The sequence below is a fragment of the Eptatretus burgeri genome, chromosome 12 (genome assembly GCF_056783735.1).
Source record: "Eptatretus burgeri isolate ZD-2024b chromosome 12, Ebu_testis_v1, whole genome shotgun sequence".
Lineage (NCBI taxonomy): Eukaryota > Metazoa > Chordata > Myxini > Myxiniformes > Myxinidae > Eptatretus > Eptatretus burgeri.
In genome coordinates this window covers 52,818,338-52,838,080 of record NC_140972.1, presented here as the reverse complement: position 1 = coordinate 52,838,080, position 19,743 = coordinate 52,818,338, and the positions used below count along the sequence as shown (strand labels likewise).

General features: G+C 42.7%; 1 protein-coding gene across 1 annotated transcript; it reads right to left on the bottom strand.

Annotated features, from left to right (window-relative positions):
* Window positions 1–8,439: 8,439 nt before the first annotated feature.
* On the bottom strand, window positions 8,440–19,696 carry LOC147015632 (THAP domain-containing protein 2-like). The gene is made up of 3 exons (XM_085850581.1): window positions 19,430–19,696; window positions 17,816–18,017; window positions 8,440–11,487 (listed from the first exon to the last, which is right to left on the bottom strand). The coding sequence occupies exons 1-3, from the start codon at window positions 19,507–19,509 to the stop codon at window positions 11,038–11,040; spliced, it is 732 nt and encodes a 243-aa protein (XP_085706707.1). The 5' UTR covers window positions 19,510–19,696; the 3' UTR covers window positions 8,440–11,037.
* Between the last annotated feature and the right edge of the window lie 47 nt (window positions 19,697–19,743).

Here is a 19,743-nt window from a genome sequence, read left to right as displayed (position 1 = left end):
ATACGTCGTTGTACGTTGGCTTTAAACGTTGTACTTTTTGGTTGTCCTCAAATTTTTTCATGCTTGAAATTTCACGACGTATGCCGGCGTATGACTCATACGTTCCGCTACGCTGGCCACAAGTTGTATGCACGGTCTGCGATCGTTGACAGACGTCAACACATGCTACTTGTAAGTTAATCATAAGTTGAGACATGCCGAGGTAATGTTTAGCGTACCCGAAACTTATTTCTAACCTATGATTAACGTGTTGTTGGCACGTTACGCGATCGTTGCCACACATCGACAGACGTTACTTTTAAGTTACTCATAGGCTGAAAGACGTCGGTATAATGGATCGTCCTTGCGTCAGCGTCCACGGCCACGGCCAGGACACTTATTTGCAGCATTCTTCAAACTTTTCTTCGGCATGACGAGGATGTTCACACTTCGATGTCTAGCTTGGCTATGATTCCAATTGTCCATCGGCAGCGTCTATTTAAAATAGTTGAGTTTGAGCGTTTTAACACATTCAGAAGAAACGCTTCAAATTTCAAAACCTCAGCGTCAAAAAACAAAGGCGAGTGACAGAAATTTAAATCGTTCATTGTAAACAATGAAACCAGCTGAGTGGCACCGTTTAAAAGTCGTTGAGTGTAAAAAAATCCAATTGTTGAGCGCAAGCGTCTACTTTCAATAGTGGAGATGCAGCCATTTAAATCGTTGAGTGGCAGCCTATGAATAGCAAACCCTACGTCACCGGTAAAGATAAACTGCCGCACAATATGGATGTTAGGCTATCGTTGGGCATAGTTTGTGAACGCCGGCTTCACGATAATTATTCGTTGGTATACCGTATCTATAAGTAATCAAAGTGCTCTATGCACATTATTAGTTCATTGTGCATTTGTCCAACCCGTTATGAATAGACCCAAATCGTAAAAACAAGCTATAGCTCATTGTTGAAAAAGCCCCATAAAAAATTAGCCGCGAAGAACTTCGAACAATGGTGAAAAGATGTCTCCTACCCGTGGACACGCGGACGCAAGGAGGATCCATCATAACCCACACCCTCCCCCTCACACTCACCTACTACTGCCAACATGAACACACTACTACTAATACTAATACTGATACTGATACTGATACTGTTACTGCTGACATGGACATCGACTCAAAAAGGACTCGAAAACACTGTTAGGTTTCCCCTTTTATGAGCAGCATTTTTATATACCAATTCCCAAAACCGCTGGGAACACGTCTTTATATGGCAGTTGTAAGCTAGAAACACGTTCTTTTTTTATTTTTTTTGTCGACCGGAAGACGTCATTGGAATACGTCTACATACATCGATGTGTGTTGGGACTACGTAAAGGATTGGTTCAAAGCACGTCAAACATAAGTTAGAAATAAGTTTCGCGTAAAAAAGACATTACCGCGACGTGTTTCGACTTATGAGTAGCTTATAAGTAGCCTTTGTGGACGTGTGTAAGCGTCCACATATCGTGTGTAAAACTTATCCCCATCGCATGCGGAACGTGTGTCATACGCCGAGTACGTCCAAAAATTTTGAACATGTTTAAAATTTCTTGACGTACTCTACTTACTACGACGTATGATAGCGTACTTTAGCGTTCTACTCACCTATACCAAACTTACTCATACCGTATTTGACGTGCCCCAACGTTTTAGACACATTTTTCTTAGGTCGGCATACGCTGGCAAGATCGCCAAGGTGTGACTGCGATGTTGACACTTCCATTTCTACGGCAGTTATGATTCGAATCGTTGTGCGTCAGCCTTTTAATAGGCTACGTCACAACATCGTCGGCGATGCGTGCAACGCGCTATGCCTAAGTTAGACTATCGTTGGGCATCGGTTGTGTAGGCCGACAACAGGTTCAGCATTCGTTGGTATAAGTTATCTATAACACAACGAAACGTTCTGTGTCCGTTACCAATGCGTTATACATAAGACCAAGTCGCTATGAATACGTCCGAATCTTTAAAAAAAAACATCAAAAGTTCAACGTAAGCCAGCGTTTTACATACATTTTAATACGTTGCCATCGCTGGCTAAAACGTCAAGGTGTGACCGGGCCTTAAGTGGAGCAATGGTCTCCACTGTGGCCTGGTGTCCCCACTTCACACCGGTCACTCCTGCATGCTATGGAATCCAACACTCTCAAAATCAACTTGTGACCATCGATCCTAACTCTCTATTCCTCATCTCTGATGACTTCAACTGCTACCATTCCAGCTGGATGGATGTCAGCTCTGCAACTATCAGTCCTGGCATTGCAACTAAGGTCTCCTGAAACTTTCTAGGTCTGACCCAATCTGTAAATTTTCAAATCCGGGTATTTGCAACTGCTACATAACTCCCTTCGGGACCAATAAATGACTAGCTTTCCAACCAATTTCTCTGGTTCCTGCTCCATTCCTTCTTAGCTCCTCTGATAATTTTCTCGTCAAATATCATATCTCCATGATTAATGTTAAACAGTGACCTCAACAACACAGAATCTGGTTGTTTGCGCAGGCCAACTGGCATGGACTGCAATTTGCCATCTCACTAAAGGATTGGCCTGCCATGTCCAGAGCATCTGATATTGATTTCGCTTAGAAATATTTTCACAAACTCTCACTATCTCACTCTGGTTATTCCCATCCAATTTGCAGTTATCCAACCCATCCTCTCGGCCCAGGTGGACTGAATCATGTGGTGAGGTGGTTGCAATCAAGCAGCTTGCATTCACAACATGGAAGGCATACCCGACTCAGGGCAACATGAGCTCACTTTATAAGGTTCACAACAAGTGATCCCATCCTTTGACAAGCCAAAAAACCCCATCTTACTCATTTCAAGGCAGAACCCTCTATCTGCATTCCTAAAAGTATTGGTGGCACCTTGTCAAATCTGTCTTTGGTGTATGCTCACACCCTTACCCCACCCTCCTCTCCCTCCCCCAACTGAAACTGCCTCACCACAGACCACTCGAGAAAAGGTATAATGTCTCAACTCAGTCTCTGATTCTCAAGAAAGCAAACACATTCTGCTTTACACCCACCTTACCGCCTCTGCCTTCCTGGCTCGAAATGTCGTAAACACCTAAAGGGTAGAAAAAAAGTTCTGTTTAGCCTCAATTCTTCATCGGTGACTGGTTCATTTGGCATCAGTGTCCATGTTCTCAAATTGTGTTATTTTGCACTTGTTTCTCCTTTGTCTGCTTCAGCCTGCGCATCTTCCTTCAGTCACCTCTGATCGGCCTCTAATTCCACCAACATCATGAAAATTCAAAAGAAGGGTGCCAAAACAGATCCTCTCAACCATAGGCCAGGAAATTTACTTCAAATTACAAGTAAAGTCATACAATCCATTACTTTGGCTGATGTCAAGTCATTCCTCTTTCCAAACAGCCAAATCTCTGACCATCAGTTTAGATTCTGTGCTAGTCACGAGACCAAGGGTATGCTCTTGCTTATCCCTCAGCAAAGTCAAAAGCACTAAATGTCAAACAAGAGGTCAACGTCATTTCCCTGAACATGTCTCAGATATTTGATGCAATCTGGCATCCAGCACCGCTTGTGAAGCTTGCTGTCTCCAGAAAAGAAGGCCATCTTCATGCCTGGCTTTCCAACTTCCTCCACTCGCACAGTCAACACCTTGCTTTTAATGGAACCCTCTCCTCCCCACCTCCCTGCTCCCAGTGGAGGATGCAGTGACCGAAGGCAGTCGTTGCCCCAATCTTGGTCCTCATATAAATAAACTACCTCTCCCTTTCTCTGGTAAGCCCTCTTTTCTTTCTTGCAGATGACCTTACATCGTTAAACAGTACCCCCTTTCCACTGACAGACAAATGGCATCCGTCAGTCTGCTGATTTGGAATTTATAAAATACTGGTTTAATAATTGGAACATGTATTTCGATCCTATATGATCCTGCAATCTTTTCTATCCACATTAACTCAACTGTCCCCTTCTTTCTCTTGTCCTGTTCATTAATTGATTTGCTTGTTGAATCCAACTTTGGTCCCCTGCCCCACTGTCAGTACATTGACATTTTACCTCCATCTTCTCAGTCTTTCATGAGCCCAGATTTAAGACAAAATATTTTACATATCTTTTTTTTTCCACCTCTCCTCACGTCGTCGTGCTGATTCTTTTTTTATGCCTCCTTCCCCAGTACCACAAGATCATACGCATCTCTTCCCATAAGACATTCTTGTGAAGCCCCCAAAGTCCAGGCTGATTGTTCTCCTTCACTCTTTGGTTCTTCTTTTCTCTTACTTGTGGATCTTCTTTCCTCAGTCGATTCAATCCCAATCTCCCCTGCAGGCTTCAATTTGGCAGTACACAACCACTTTTGGTCACCCTCCATCCCAACTTGTAATGCCAGTGAGTTCATAAAATACTTTACTATCCTCATATAGCCATCCTCATTAACCTCCTCTCCTCCCGTCAGGCCTGACCAGCCGGTTCGTAAAAGACTTTATTGCCTCATCCTCTTTAACCACCTCTCCCTCCCTCCTCTCAATGTCTCACCATATACTTGCATATTGTTGTTTTCCTTCCCTCTTCTATCTCAACCTGGTCGTCCATAACCTTATATTGCATCCACGTGTTGTCCCACTTCCCCAGTGTCAGTGTTGTATCCTCTTTTACCTCACTTGTCTTCTAACCTCTTTCACCTCACTCTTACATGATCTGAGACCCATATCAAAAAAAGAGGTTTCCTGTTCTACTGGAGGGTCGAATGATATTCGCCTGTCCACATGTCGCAAGCATCCTTGATCTTTCCCAATTGTCCATTGTGGGATATTTTAAAGATGTGTTACATTTGTGGAAAACTGATCAGAGAGCAGGGAAATTACGCCACCGAGTGGAGATTGCTTTGGCCTGAGATGACTATTTCAATGGAAGATGTTCACCGCACATGCATGAGGCACAAAGCAGGGTTAAGCAATTGGTTCACTTTGTCTGTCTATCTGTCTACAGGCTTCGGTCTCTGATTGAGGAACAATTTGAATTATATAATTTGAACACTGCAGAACACGAACCTGCAGTTTCGCAGTACCTCGGCTCTGAATTTGGCAAAATGGATGGAATCTTGTCTCAATCGTGTATGAGCAAAGAGGAATTAGGTCTTTGTTTTACTCTGACTGCCAAACAAAGTTGAAAATCATTCCAAACAGGAAACTTACTGTTTTTAGGGATGTCATAAAGGATACAAACATGAGGCACAAATAACTAATTTAATATATTAAATATGCCTGGTGTTGGCTTCATCGTGAGGGTGGTGGGTTTGGGATCCTAGGATCCTGAGTTGAAATCCCACTTAGCTGTTGAATTAATACCAGGTGGGGTTGACTCTGCCTGTCCTCCTTCTGAGGTCAACAAAAAGAGTACCAGCTTGCTGCTATCCTGTGTTGGAGTGGTGACCTGTCCAGGATTGCGTCCAATAGCCAAGGAGACTGCTTAGGCAGTACCAACACTGCACAGAGTATGGTCCCAATGGATGGATATGTTAAATAAGGTGGTGTAAAAGATGCTGCATCAACAGCAGTAAACTTTGGAAAAAAGTTTTTTCTACAGCCTTAAAAACTTTCATTTTATTTTGATTGAATTTTATACTTGAACAATGTAGAACACGGATCGCCTTGTTGGCACTTCAAAAACCTCTTGTTTAGCAGTAATTGGACAAATTTTTTCACCATTTTATGCCATCTCGACCAATCCAATTGCCTCTCATGCTCTCAGCATTGGGGAATATCGAGATTCAGACAAAATCGCTGCTTGTAGGAAATACACTGTAAATTTTGGTCAGAAACGCAAAGCAAGAGTTGAAACACCATTCCCATGTCCTTTTTCTCAAGACTGTTTGGGGTAAGGTGTTCCATGAACTCTAGTAATTTATGGGTTTTTTGTATGCACAGTCAAGGCTTGTGGAAGAGTTAAAACATAGAATGAATCAGAATGCACCAAAACAAATGTAACAGCAGAAAGAGAAGGGGGGATGACAACAACAGGGCCGAGGGATAAAAAAAAGGGAGATGGACAACAAGAGATATGAGTAAAGATGAAGGGTAGGAAAGAATGCAGGGGGTGGATAAGATGGATACAGAAGCAAAATTGGGGAGGGGGGGTGGAATGGTGGTTTAATGGGTGCAGAAAAAGAATCATAATTTTGGATGGGTGATGATCTGAGACAGTGGTGAACAGCCGTCTTGAATACCTGGAGGGAAGAATGAGATTGAAAGGAATGTGAAAGTTGGTTCCACGGAATGAAAGAAGAGGAACAAATGAGTGGAGGTGAGCAATGGTTCTGGATTTTGGGAGTTTCAATAGAAGGGAGTTGATGGTGGACCATGTGTGGACTGCATAAACATGGGGATGGGGGTGGGACAAAGCATAGAGAGGGCTGAGGATGCACGATCAGAAAGGAGGCGGTAGAGAACAGAAAGACCACTAACCTGTCTGGAATGGCAAAGTGATAGGCCCATCGACTCAGCTTCATCGTGAGAGATGCCAATAACCTTGAAGGCCTTGGTTTCTATGGCATCTGGCTGAGCAAGGTGTGGGGCAGGGGTGTCAGTCCAAGGGGGAGAGTAGGATCCCATAAATCTGCAGATGAGAGCCTTGTCGGTGGATCAGAGTTCAGGTGTGCCAAAGAAGGACCTTGCATGACGGAGGATGACCAGTCGTCTGACGTTGGAGGCCAACTTGGAAATGTGGTTTGACCAAGAAATATAACAGAGTGAGACTCAAGAGATTTAGTGAGAATATTTGAGAGGGTTGTTAAGAAAGTAGATGGGAGCGTTTGCTATATTGTCCTTTCAGAGAGGGAAAGGAGAGTGTGTGGGATTTTTTTCCAGGATTAAAAGACATATTCCAAGTGTTTGACCAGTTTGTGATTATATTCATGTCTGCAGAGAGTGAAGAGGCTGCTGCCTGCCGACCAGAGGTATGACAGATGGAAGGCAGAGGGTGGAGTCATCAGCAAAGAGATAAAAAGGATTTTCCAGAGAGACTGAGAGATCATTGATGAAGATTAGGAAAAAGATGGGGCCTCAAACACTGCCTTGGTGCACTCCAGCCTTGACAGGGTAAGATAATGAAAGGATTCCATTGAGTGCCACATATTGGCTATGGGAGTGGGGGAAGTCAGTAACCCAAAAATGGAGTTGGCCTTGGATGCCATAGGCAGAGAGTTTGGAGAGCAAGGTGAGGTGCCAGACTTTATTGAATGCTTAAGATATGTCCAGACAGACGACCCTGATTTCATGTCTGACATTAAGAGCCTCCATCCATTAATGGGGAGAGCAGAAGCAGTGTGTCCAAGGTGGAGTGAACAGGTCTGAATCTTAATTGATCATCTGAGGTGAGGCTGTTATTGTGAAATAACACCCAATTTCCGAGCCGTTTGCCGTATTAACGTGTTTTCTAAATTACCGAGCCAAATTCTTTTTTCCACCCATCACATGCAGCAGTTTATAAAGATTAATGCTTGTGAACATCTATATGTTAAAAAGAGCTTGGTCTCGGCGTGCGTCCATCCTTTCAGCCGTGTGACTATATGTCTAATATTTACATACTATTGAAATGTACCTTTCGACCCTTTAGACTGCTGAGACCCCTTCGACCTTTGAAGATCCTCCAAGACCCTGAGGATGCAAAAGACCCCAAAGGCCCAAAAGTCACCAAAGACTCCGAATATCCAAAAGTCCCCAAAATACCCTGAAGACCCAAAAGTTCCCAAGGACCCAAAAGACACCCAGGACCTAAAACAGCCCTAAGATCCTTTAGACCCCTTATACCCTTCAGAGAGATTAGACCCTTGACTATTTAGACCACTTGGACCGTCTTATTTCACAAATTAAATTTCAAATAAATATAATATCACCAATATTACAAACAAATTTATAGAAAAGAAATGTTTGTATGATTGGTGCATATCATGCCAACACAGCAAATATATGACATCGATCTCTGCCACGACGTGTGGAAAGGTGAGCATAGTGAGTTGATCCACGCTAGTAATTAAATAATATATTGCATTGCTGTGTTGACTGACTGTCTGGACACAAGTTTGAAGTTGTGGGTCCAATGATGTTGAGTAAGCTACTGATGTGGACCTGCAACCAGGGTTGTGGATCCATCGTTTAGAGAGGTTCTGGGCTGAAAGGATTGAAACCTTGATGAAAAATGATTCCCAGCTAATGATCCAGGCAGGTGGGAAATCAGTAAATTGCTTATGAGTTAAGGTTATAACTTCAAATAAAATAGTTTTTGTAAGTACTTTCCAGTACATAATATGTTTGTGTGTTTATATATGTGCGTTTCTATGTGTATGTGTGTTTACATAAGTATATATACATAAAGTGCCTCTAGAAAGTCTATACTCCCTTTCAAAATTTTTACCTTTTGTTGCCTTATAACCTGAAATTAAATTGCATTAAATCAGAATTTCCACACCTTTATTTGCACATCATAACCCACAACTTACAAAATGAAAAACAAATTCGAAAAATTTCAGAAAATTAATTAAAAATACAAAACTGGAATATCTTGGTTGGATAAGTGTCCACCCCATTGTAATAGCAATTGTAAATTAGCTCAGGTGCAACTAATCACTGTCAAAATCACAAACCAACTTAATTGGCCTCTGCCTGTGATAAATTGTGGTGATTCTGAGTATTTCAGAATAAAATCAGCTGTTCCTACAGATTTCCACTGCTGGGTAGCACATTTCTCAGAAAAGACAACTATGAGCACCATGGAGCTTTCAAAAGACCTCCGGCATAAAGTTGTGGAAAGGCACAGATCAGGGGATGGGTAGAAACGTATTTCAAAAGGCCTTGAATATCCCTAGGAGCACAGTCAAGACAATAATTAAGAAGTGGAAGGCATATGGTACCACCAAGACCCTGCCTAGGTCAGGCTGTCCCTCCAAACTGGATGGCCAAGCAAGGAGGGGACTGATCAGATAGACCAACAAGAGGCCAACGGCAACTTTGAAAGAGCTACATGCCTTTATGGCAAAGACTGGTCACTGTCTGCATGTGACAACAATATCCCAAGCATTCCACAAGGTTGGCTTGTATGGTAGAGTGGCAAGAAGGAAGCAATTCCTCAAAAAGTCCCATCTTGAGTCTCATTTGAGGAATGCAGAAAAACACTACGGAGAAAAAGTGTAGTGGTCTGACAAAACCAAGATGGAACTTTTTGGCCGAAATTCAAAATGTTTCATTTGGCACAAACGTAACACAGCACATTAACCCAAATAACATCATTCATACTGTGAAGCATGGTGGTGGTAGTACCATGTTATGGGGATGTTTCTCATCAGCAGGGACTGCGGCACTTGTCAGGATAGAAGGGAAAATGGATGGTGGAAAATACATCAAAATTCTCGAGGAAAACCTGCTGCCATCTGTAAGAAAGCTGAAATTGGGACAGAAGTTCACCTTTCAGCATGACAATGACCCAAAGCACACAGCCAATACTGCACTGGAGTGGCTAAGGAACAAAAAGATAAATGTCCTTGAGTGGCCCAGTCAGTGTCCCAACAACAAATCCAATTGAAAATCTGTGGCATGACTTGAAGATTGCTGTCCATCAATGCTCCCCTCACAATGTGACTGAGCTTGAGCAGTTTTGTACAGAATGGGCAAATATTGCCAGATCATGGTGTGCAAAGTTGGTAGAGACCTATCCCAACAGACTCACAGCTGTAATTGCTGTCAAAGGTGCTTCCACCAAGTATTAACCCAGGGGGGTGGTTGTACCCACTTGCGATGGCAGAGGTAATAAAAGAGTCAATCAACTTTATGGAGGAAGTAGCTTTACCAACAAAGGAATGGTCAAATAAAAAAAGTAAAGACACAAAGTAAACTTTTTTTTTTTGCTCGTATTCATTCCGGCATTCGTAAAAAGTTACATTTTTTCAATTTTCTTTTTATTAATCTACGTCCCTCCGTAGATGATCTCCCCCCAAAAAGAGAGGAAATGGATGGCGATGTAATGCTACTCTCAACTCTCGAGGCATGGCATACAAACGAGATGGAGATGTGACACAGGCATTATGGACTAAATGACCTTTTCTTGAGTGTGGTTTTTTTTTCATTTCGGGATCATAATACGAGTTCCTTAAAAGGAACTTCAACACAGGTGATCACTAGTCCCATCAAGGGTGCTCAACGGTTGTTCGTCTGTGCTCTATCCTTTTAAAATACTGAGTATAAAGTAACAGGTTCAATCCACCGACCTGGCACTTTCAGACTGAACGCTCAATCCATCTCACCACCGAGTCTGATATATATATATATATATATATATATATATATATATATATATATATATATATATATATATATATATATATATATATATATATATATATAAAACTGGAGGGCACCTGCAGCATGCACTTCTGGGGCCAAGTCGCCACCATGTTGGAATACCCTTCCCTCGCTCTTACATGGGAGGTACAGGCATAGCTGAGAGTGTGATAAGCACTGGATTTTATCGGGTTCCATTGACAGATTGATTCACATTTGTTTCCACATTTCTTCTTTTGTTTGTTTTCCTTTGGAGCCTTGTAATAGAGCTACAAAGGTAACTGACAAAACTGAGAGTGACTTTAGCTAGTCAGAAGTGTCAAATTGAGTTGGTCTGCAAGAATAATTGAGTTTCAGTGCCTCAATAAAATGGAATGAAAGTGGGTGGTGGGGGGGGGGGGGTTAAACTACAAATTGATAATCATCCAGAAACAATTTCCACTTTGATTGTCTTTTTTTTAAGCAATAAGAAAGAACACACACACCCCTTTTAAAATAATTGTGAGGACTTTAACAATACTTCATAACTGAACCATCTACCTGCATCAGTAAATCTCCACTCAAGATTTGCACAGATTGTTACACAAAACTCAAACAACAAATTTCAATGAAAACAAAAAGTTACTGATGGTCAAGAAGCCCCAGCCTTGTAAACCATTTTCTGATTATTTTTTTTCACCTGTGAATACATCTGTGAACTGTTTTTCCAAATGGTGCATTATAATCCCAAATGCAGCTCATCGGAATTCGTGCCAGGGTCTTTCTTTTGTTTCCATCTCAAAATTCGAGAAATCAGGTCCTTTGACGCCCTCGAAAATGTTTCCTCCAGCAGATCAGCACATTGAGAGGTGACTCGGTGTTTGTTCCTCAAAGCAGAAACAACTGTCAGAAGCGAATCCACTTTTCTCGTAAGTCGAGACGTTCTTTTCTGTTCAACCTTAAGTTTCTTTTTGTAACTTTCTCCCTGATCAATGGCGGTATCTAAAGCACGTTTAAGCTTTCTTGGACTTCCAGTTGTAGCATAGCAGTGATCAGTTATCGTTAGCTTCACAGAAGCTTCATGCTCCTGATTGATAGATGCAGCTTGAAAGTTTGAAGACTCACTGTTGCTTGGCTGGCTAACCAAACACTCTCGTTTCCTCGGGGGGTTGCGACTTTTCTTTGCGGCCTGAAACAAAAAGACACAAACAAAACATTGATTGCATGTGACTGACGAAAACAAATAACACAACACAGGAGAAAAGGATTGATTTCGCCCACTGCCAATGCAACAATAGAGGATCAGCACACACTAAGTATTATCATTATGAAAGACACTAATTTACCTCAATCAAATTTGATAATGTGCAGCTTTCAACCATGCTATTGATGAGAATGCAATTTCGAAGGAGGATGAAAAAATCCTGCAAATGGGGAATTGGATAGCCATCAGGAATGGGGCACCCGTTAACGGTAGTCACCACATGGCCGCCAGGCACGCAGTGACTTATTTGGTACCATATGCAATGGCAAAGACCAGTTGCTGTCAGATTGTCATATGATACCAAGTTCAAGCATGTGTTCGAACTCTGACTTAGCGATTTTCAGAAGATTTGGGGCAAGGCATCATGGTCGTGCTGCAACTGGAGGTCCACAAGTTACTATGTGGTGAGTGGTCGAGTGCTTGATTTCACAATCCCTGTATACTGGACGAGCAATCTCTGGGTATTCACGAAGGAGGGTGTCATAACGTGAGATGTAGCTTTCACGAACATGGGGCTGACAGAGGGTGTATGATTGATTATTCCCAGCACAGTAAGGCTGGTCATAGTGTCAACAAGCTTGTCATGTTTAACATCCCCTAGCAGGCCAAACTGGAGAAGAAAATCAGTCCCGATGATGGGTGTAGGCAACTCAGCAACAACGAATACCCATCAACGGTGGACCAGAAAGGAGAGTTTCAAACTAATGGCTGCCACCAGTGACAGGGGTACTTCAGCAGATGCACCTTGGTGGGCATCGTCAACAGACGTATCTTCAACAGACATAACAGGTAATCACGTCAGGGTCACCAATATAGAAAAATTGAGTTATCGACTTCTACTCACCGCTAAACGTTGATGACTCCTTCCAGTCTGAGCAGTGTCTTATCAGCTGTTAAGCTTGAGTGCAGGTGAATACAGTCATGTGTTCAATAAAAAGGAAGAAAAATGATGACAGCATATCACCAGTGAGCCAATTCGGCGTCGTGACTACGAAGCAATACGATTCACTTGATGATCAACATCCAGTGCCTGTGGGAATAAGCTGCTCCAAAAAGGTGTACAATGATAGAAGTCTTGTGGGTAACAAGAGTGACAACCCAATGGAGATTGTGTTGCGATGTGGAACGTCGAGTGCAGAGAGCAAAGTACTGTTGGAGGAAAGGGCCACAGACACGATTTAACTCCAGTGAACTCCAGTACGTGAGTTATTTCCACGATGGTCTAAAATGCGAGCTGCAGCCAGGAAGAACCACAATAGTGTAAAATGAGAGCTGCAGGAAAGAAGAACCAGGACAATAATAAATGAGAGCTGCAAGTAGGAAGAACGAGAGTGTGAATATAATGGTGAGCTGCAGGCAGGAAAAAACCATGAGGGTGTAAAATGGGGAGTTGCAGGCAGGAAGAACCACGAGGGTGCAATATGCGAGCTGCAGGCAGGAAGAACCATGAGGGTAAAAAATGGCGAGCTGAAAACAGGAAAAACCACGAGGGCGTAAAATGGTGAGCTGCAGGCAGGAAAAACCATGAGGGAGTAAAATGGTGAGCTGTCGGCAGGAAAAACTATGAGGGAGTAAAATGGCGAGCTGTAGACAGGAAAAACCACGAGGGAGTAAAATGGTGAGCTGTAGAAAGGAAAAACGATGAGGGAGTAAATGGCGAGCTGAAGACAGGAAAAACTATGCGGGAGAAAAATTGCGAGCAGCAGGCAAGAAAAACCATGAGGGAGTAAAATGGTGAGGTGCAGGCAAGAAAAACCATGAGGGAGTAAAATGGTGAGCTGCAGACAGGACAAACGATGAGGGAGTAAAATGGTCAGCTGTAGATAGGAAAAACCATGAGGGAGTAAGATGGTGAGCTGAAGTCAGGGAAAATGATGGAGTAAAATGGTGAGCTGCAGACAGGAAAAAACATGAGGGAGTAAAATGGTGAGCTGGAGGACAGGAAAAACGAGGGAGTAAAATGGTGAACTGCAGGACAGGAAAAACGAGGGATTAAAATGGCAAGGTGTAGGACAGGAAAAACGAGGGATTAAAATGGTGAGATGCAGGCAGGAAAAATGATGAGGGAGTAAGATGGCGAGCTGTAGACAAGAAACACCACGAGGGAGTAAAATGGTGAGCTGGAGGACAGGAAAAACCATGAGAGAGTAAAATGGGAGCTGCAGACAGAAAAAACCATGAGGGAGTAAAATGGTGAGCTGTAGTACAGGAAAACCGAGGGATTAAAATGGTGAGCTGCAGGCAGGAAAAATCAGGAGGGAGTAAAATGGCACACTGAAGACAGGAAAAACGATGAGGGAGTAAAATGGTGAGCTGCAGGCAGGAAAATTGATGAAGGAGTAAAATTTCGAGGAATTCGAGCTGCAGGACAGGAAAAACCATGAGGGAGTAAAATGGCACACTGAAGACAGGAAAAACGATGAGGGAGTAAAATGACAAGCTGCAGGCAGGAAAAACAATGAGGGAGTAAAATGGTGAGCTGTAAACAGGAAAAACCACGAGGGAGTAAAATGTAGAGCTGTTGGCAGGAAAAACCACAAGGGAGTAAAATGGCGAGCTGCATGCAGGAAAAACTAGAACGGGCACTCAGTAGAGCGCATACCTTCGCCAACGCCACATTTTGCCCCCCCCCCCAGAAACCGTTGATTGTGAGGGTATTTAATCCCATACCACATCTGCCATCTCTTATGTGTTATGATGGCTTAAAAACATTAAATTTCCTGCTGTTTGACACTGATTCACATACATTGTACAATTTCTGTGTGAACTCCCTGACCTTTTTGGGTGTCGGTGTCAAGTCAATCTGATGACAACTGGTCACATTATAAGAAATCAAATATTACACATCACAGGATAGGGAATTGAATTCCAAACATTTTGAATCTACTTACATGCAAATTGTATAAGAATTGACCGCGTTATGATAATAAAGGTCGTTGACCCCCTGACCTTTGACCCAAACCGCTAACAAAGGTAATGACGTCATTGTGTCATATATATCACAAGATTGGGCATTGAATTCACATTTTGGCATTGGTTGTATGCAAATTGGATAAAAATCGACCGCACGATGGCAAAATGACGATTTTGACCTTTAAATGACCTCGACCTTGACCTTTGTACTATTAATTTTGTAATTGGTATTCGAGTGTGGGGAACAGAAGTCAACATTTTGGTGTTGGTTTCATGTAAACCGGATAAGAATTGACCGTGTTATGACTAAAACCGCACATTTTGCAATGTCGTGACCCCCCCTGACCTTTGACTCCCAACCGCTAATAAGGGTTATTACGTCATTGTGTCATGTCACATATCACAAGATGGGGCATTGAATTCTGAACATTTTGGCATTAGTTGCATGCAAATTGGATACAAATTGACCGCGCTATGGTAAAAAGACGATTTTGACCTTTTCATGACCTTGACCTTTGACCCGATCGCTCCCAAAATCTAATCAAATGGTCATCGGATAATAACCAATCATCCCACCAAATTTGCTGCGATTCAGTTCAATACTTTTGGAGTTATGCGAATAACAAACAAACAAACAAACACATATATTCACAAATAGATAAATAAATACACAGCGATCAAAACATGACCTTCTCAACAAAGTTTGTGAAGGTAACTATGAGGGTGTGCTGTAGGACAGGAAAAACAATGAGGGAGTAAAATGGTGAGCTGGAGGACAGGAAAAACTACAAGGGAGTAAAATGGTGAGCTGTAAACAGGAAAAACAATGAGGGAGTAAAATGGTGAGCTGTAAACAGGAAAAACCATGAGGGAGTAAAATGGTGAGCTGCAGGACAGGTAAAACCATGAGGGAGTAAAATGGCGAGCTGCCAGAAGGAAAAACCACGAGGGAGTAAAATGGCGAGCTGCAGGCAGGAAAAACCCCGAGGGAGTAAAATGGCGAGCTGCCAGCAGGAAAAACCATGAGGGAGTAAAATGTAGAGCTGTAGGCAGGAAAAACCAGGAGGGAGTAAAATGGTGAGCTGTAGGAAAGGAAAAACAATGAGGGAGTAAAATGGTGAGCTGGAGGACAGGAAAAACCACAAGGGAGTAAAATGGTGAGCAGTAAACAGGAAAAATAATGAGGGAGTAAAATGGTGAGCTGTAAACAGGAAAAACCATGAGGAAGTAAAATGGTGAGCTGTAGGACAGGTAAAACCATGAGGGAGTAAAATGGTGAGCTGTAGGACAGGTAAAACCATGAGGGAGTCAAATGGTGAGCTGTAAACAGGAAAAACCATGAGGCAGTAAAATGGTGAGCTGAAGAACAGGAAAAACCATGATGGAGTGAAATGATGAGCTTAAGAACAGGAAAAACCATGAGGGAGTAAAATTGTGTGCTAAAGAACAGGAAAAACCATGAGGGAGTAAAATGGTGAGCTGAATAACAGGAAAAAACCATAAGGGAGTAAAATGGTGAGCTGAAGAACAGGAAAAAACCATAAGGGAGTAAAATGGTGAGCTGAAGAACAGGAAAAACCATGAGGGAGTAAAATGGTGAGCTGTAAACAGGAAAAATCATGAGGGAGTAAATGGTGAGCTGTGAACAGGAAAAACCATGAGGGAGTAAAATGGTGAGCTGTAGGACAGGTAAAACCATGAGGGAGTAAAATGGTGAGCTGTAAACAGGAAAAACCATGAGGGAGTAAAATGGTGAGCTGGAGGACAGGAAAAACTACAAGTGAGTAAAATGGTGAGCTGTAAACAGGAAAAACAATGAGGGAGTAAAATGGTGAGCTGTAAACAGGAAAAACCATGAGGGAGTAAAATGGTGAGCTGCAGGACAGGTAAAACCATGAGGGAGTAAAATGGCGAGCTGCCAGAAGGAAAAACCACGAGGGAGTAAAATGGCGAGCTGCAGGCAGGAAAAACCCCGAGGGAGTAAAATGGCGAGCTGCCAGCAGGAAAAACCATGAGGGAGTAAAATGTAGAGCTGTAGGCAGGAAAAACCAGGAGGGAGTAAAATGGTGAGCTGTAGGAAAGGAAAAACAATGAGGGAGTAAAATGGTGAGCTGGAGGACAGGAAAAACCACAAGGGAGTAAAATGGTGAGCAGTAAACAGGAAAAATAATGAGGGAGTAAAATGGTGAGCTGTAAACAGGAAAAACCATGAGGGAGTAAAATGGTGAGCTGTAGGACAGGTAAAACCATGAGGGAGTAAAATGGTGAGCTGTAGGACAGGTAAAACCATGAGGGAGTCAAATGGTGAGCTGTAAACAGGAAAAACCATGAGGCAGTAAAATGGTGAGCTGAAGAACAGGAAAAACCATGATGGAGTGAAATGATGAGCTTAAGAACAGGAAAAACCATGAGGGAGTAAAATTGTGTGCTAAAGAACAGGAAAAACCATGAGGGAGTAAAATGGTGAGCTGAATAACAGGAAAAAACCATAAGGGAGTAAAATGGTGAGCTGAAGAACAGGAAAAAACCATAAGGGAGTAAAATGGTGAGCTGAAGAACAGAAAAAACCATGAGGGAGTAAAATGGTGAGCTGTAAACAGGAAAAATCATGAGGGAGTAAATGGTGAGCTGTGAACAGGAAAAACCATGAGGGAGTAAAATGGTGAGCTGTAGGACAGGTAAAACCATGAGGGAGTAAAATGGTGAGCTGTAAACAGGAAAAACCATGAGGGAGTAAAATGGTGAGCTGCCAGAAGGAAAAACCACGAGGGAGTAAAATGGTGAGCTGTAGGACAGGAAAACCACGAGGGAGTAAAATGGTTAGCTGAAGGACAGGAAAACCACGAGGGAGTAAAATGGTTAGCTGAAGGACAGGAAAAACCACGAGGGAGTAAAATGGCGAGCTGTATGACAGTAAAAACCATGAGGTAGTAAAATGGTGAGCTGCAGAAGAAAAAGTCTCATCACCCTTTCGTTCCTACCTTTGTCCACTCCTCTGTGGGGGAGGTTCTCGAGAGTCAGAGCAGGGTCCGGCAAGATGCTTGCTTCGAAAGCAGATAAAAACCACGCTGACATCATTGCCGTTGTTGGAAAAGTAAATGGAACCAAAGTTCATGATGCGAAAGTAGTATTAAGTTGGCAGGATGAAATGTACCCTCCAACCCTTTATTACCCTCAATGGTACCCTTATAATTAAACAGTGTGTTATGAAGGTTCTTCTTCATTTTTTTATGGATGGATGGATGGATGGATGGACATCGCCAAATACTGAAGCGGCCTCACCACTTCCAAAGACAAGAGAAACAATGCATGCAAATCACGACAAAATTTTGCTACTGACGTTTTGCAGATGTGGTGGAAAGTTGAATAGCGTTGGCACAGCAAGAGGTCTCAGTCGAGTGATTTGACCTGTCCGGTCAATCATGTCCTCCACGAAGTGACCACTGCAGATCTTGGTTGCTTTGTTCGGAACAAATCCATCGCGCCTCACGTTGGCAGTCCATCGTTTGTGTCTTTCGGGAGATCTTTCTGGATCTGGAAACCTGATACAAACAAAATCCTCACGGACAAGAGTTCATAGATGTTGAAAACAATCACATCATTTTGAACAGATACAGTGGGCAGCTCAAACAAAGAAAAACAAACAAACACAAACAAACAAACAAATGAAATTGCTCGTTGAGCAAGGAATTGCTGGAATAACTTTGTCATATCTCCATGATCTCTGAAAAAACAAAAACCTGGAAATCAATTTGGTTCTGATAAGTCGATAGTGCTACTGTTTAATGAGTTATAGCACTTAGTTTGGTCAAGATCATAACATGGAAGTCAATCGGACTTGAAATGGCGTTTTTATCGCAATTTGAAAGTTTTGACCCGACCCCCTGACATTCGACCCCCGACCGCTAAGAAGGGTGTTGGTGTGACACCCCAATGAGACATATGGTTGGATATTGGAAGATGCACATTTTGGATTTGGTTTGAAGTGGATACGACCATTTTAGTGGACGTTATTGCGAAAATAAGAATTTCGGTTTTTCGGTGACCTTGACCTTGACCTTTGACCTAGATTCACCAAAAACGACAAGTGTCTAAGTTGGACCATGGCCGACGTCTGTACCCAGTTTGGTCATGATCGCTGAAACGGTGTGGCTGCTACAGGGTAAACAAACACACAAACAAACACACAAACAAACAGACAGACAGAATGACACACACACAACCGACCAACGTAATTGCCGAAATCCGAAGGATTCCTTCCCCGGGGTTGGACCTCATAATACCCCTGAATGATTCCTTCACATTTTGATTCATAATAATTCATATAATGATGTTTGTGATGATAAAACACCAGGGAAGCTTCATTTTTTTGTCTCCCTCCAAATCCACTCAGGGTGATTCCCCGGCATGCCATTGCCGTGGGACAGTGACGTCCTCCCTCATGAATAAACGACTGTGGAAACTATTTACGTCACCATCATCGCGGTAATGACGTAACGACGTACATTAACAAAGCGTTGCACGTCACCATCATCGCGGTAATGACGTAACGACGTACATTAAAAAAGCGTTGCACGTCACCATCACCGCGGTAATGACGTAACGACGTACATTAACAAAGCGTTGCACGTCACCATCACCGCGGTAATGACGTAACGACGTACATTAACAAAGCGTTGTACGTCACCCCGTCTGTGTGAAGCGTGTTCAACGAATCTGCTACATATTCTGAAGTAAATATATACAAATTATAGTTTGGAAATTTTCGATGTCCGCTCCATATGCGCTATATCAAACGGTCATGTAACATGTGGTAAAATTTCAATTTCCTCCGGTGACCCGTTTTCCATGTACGCTCTGCGCAACATGCGGACACGTCCGTACGCAAATGACTGCCTTCCGCGCCTTTTCGCTTCGCGAGCGCGGGCTAATACAAACAATGAGGTTCCCTTACTTGTGAAAAGTGATGCTTTTGGTCACTTTCAACTCGCGGGAATGCTTGTGGTTGCAGCCGAAAGCACAGCAGAACACCATCTGTTTCACTGAAACCTCGAGGGTATTCCAAGATGGCCGTCGCTGGTGCCACTCATGGCGCTCTGATCACCATGGCGGGTTTCGATCCTGTTATACATACACCTCAGTGGGGCATAGTTATAACGAGTGTGTATTTCAAAAGTGTATGCTGACCGTGATCAAAAGTAAAAATGTCCACACTTGTATCACTGATGTACTTTTTTTCATTAAAATAACAACAGCAATAATTTATTG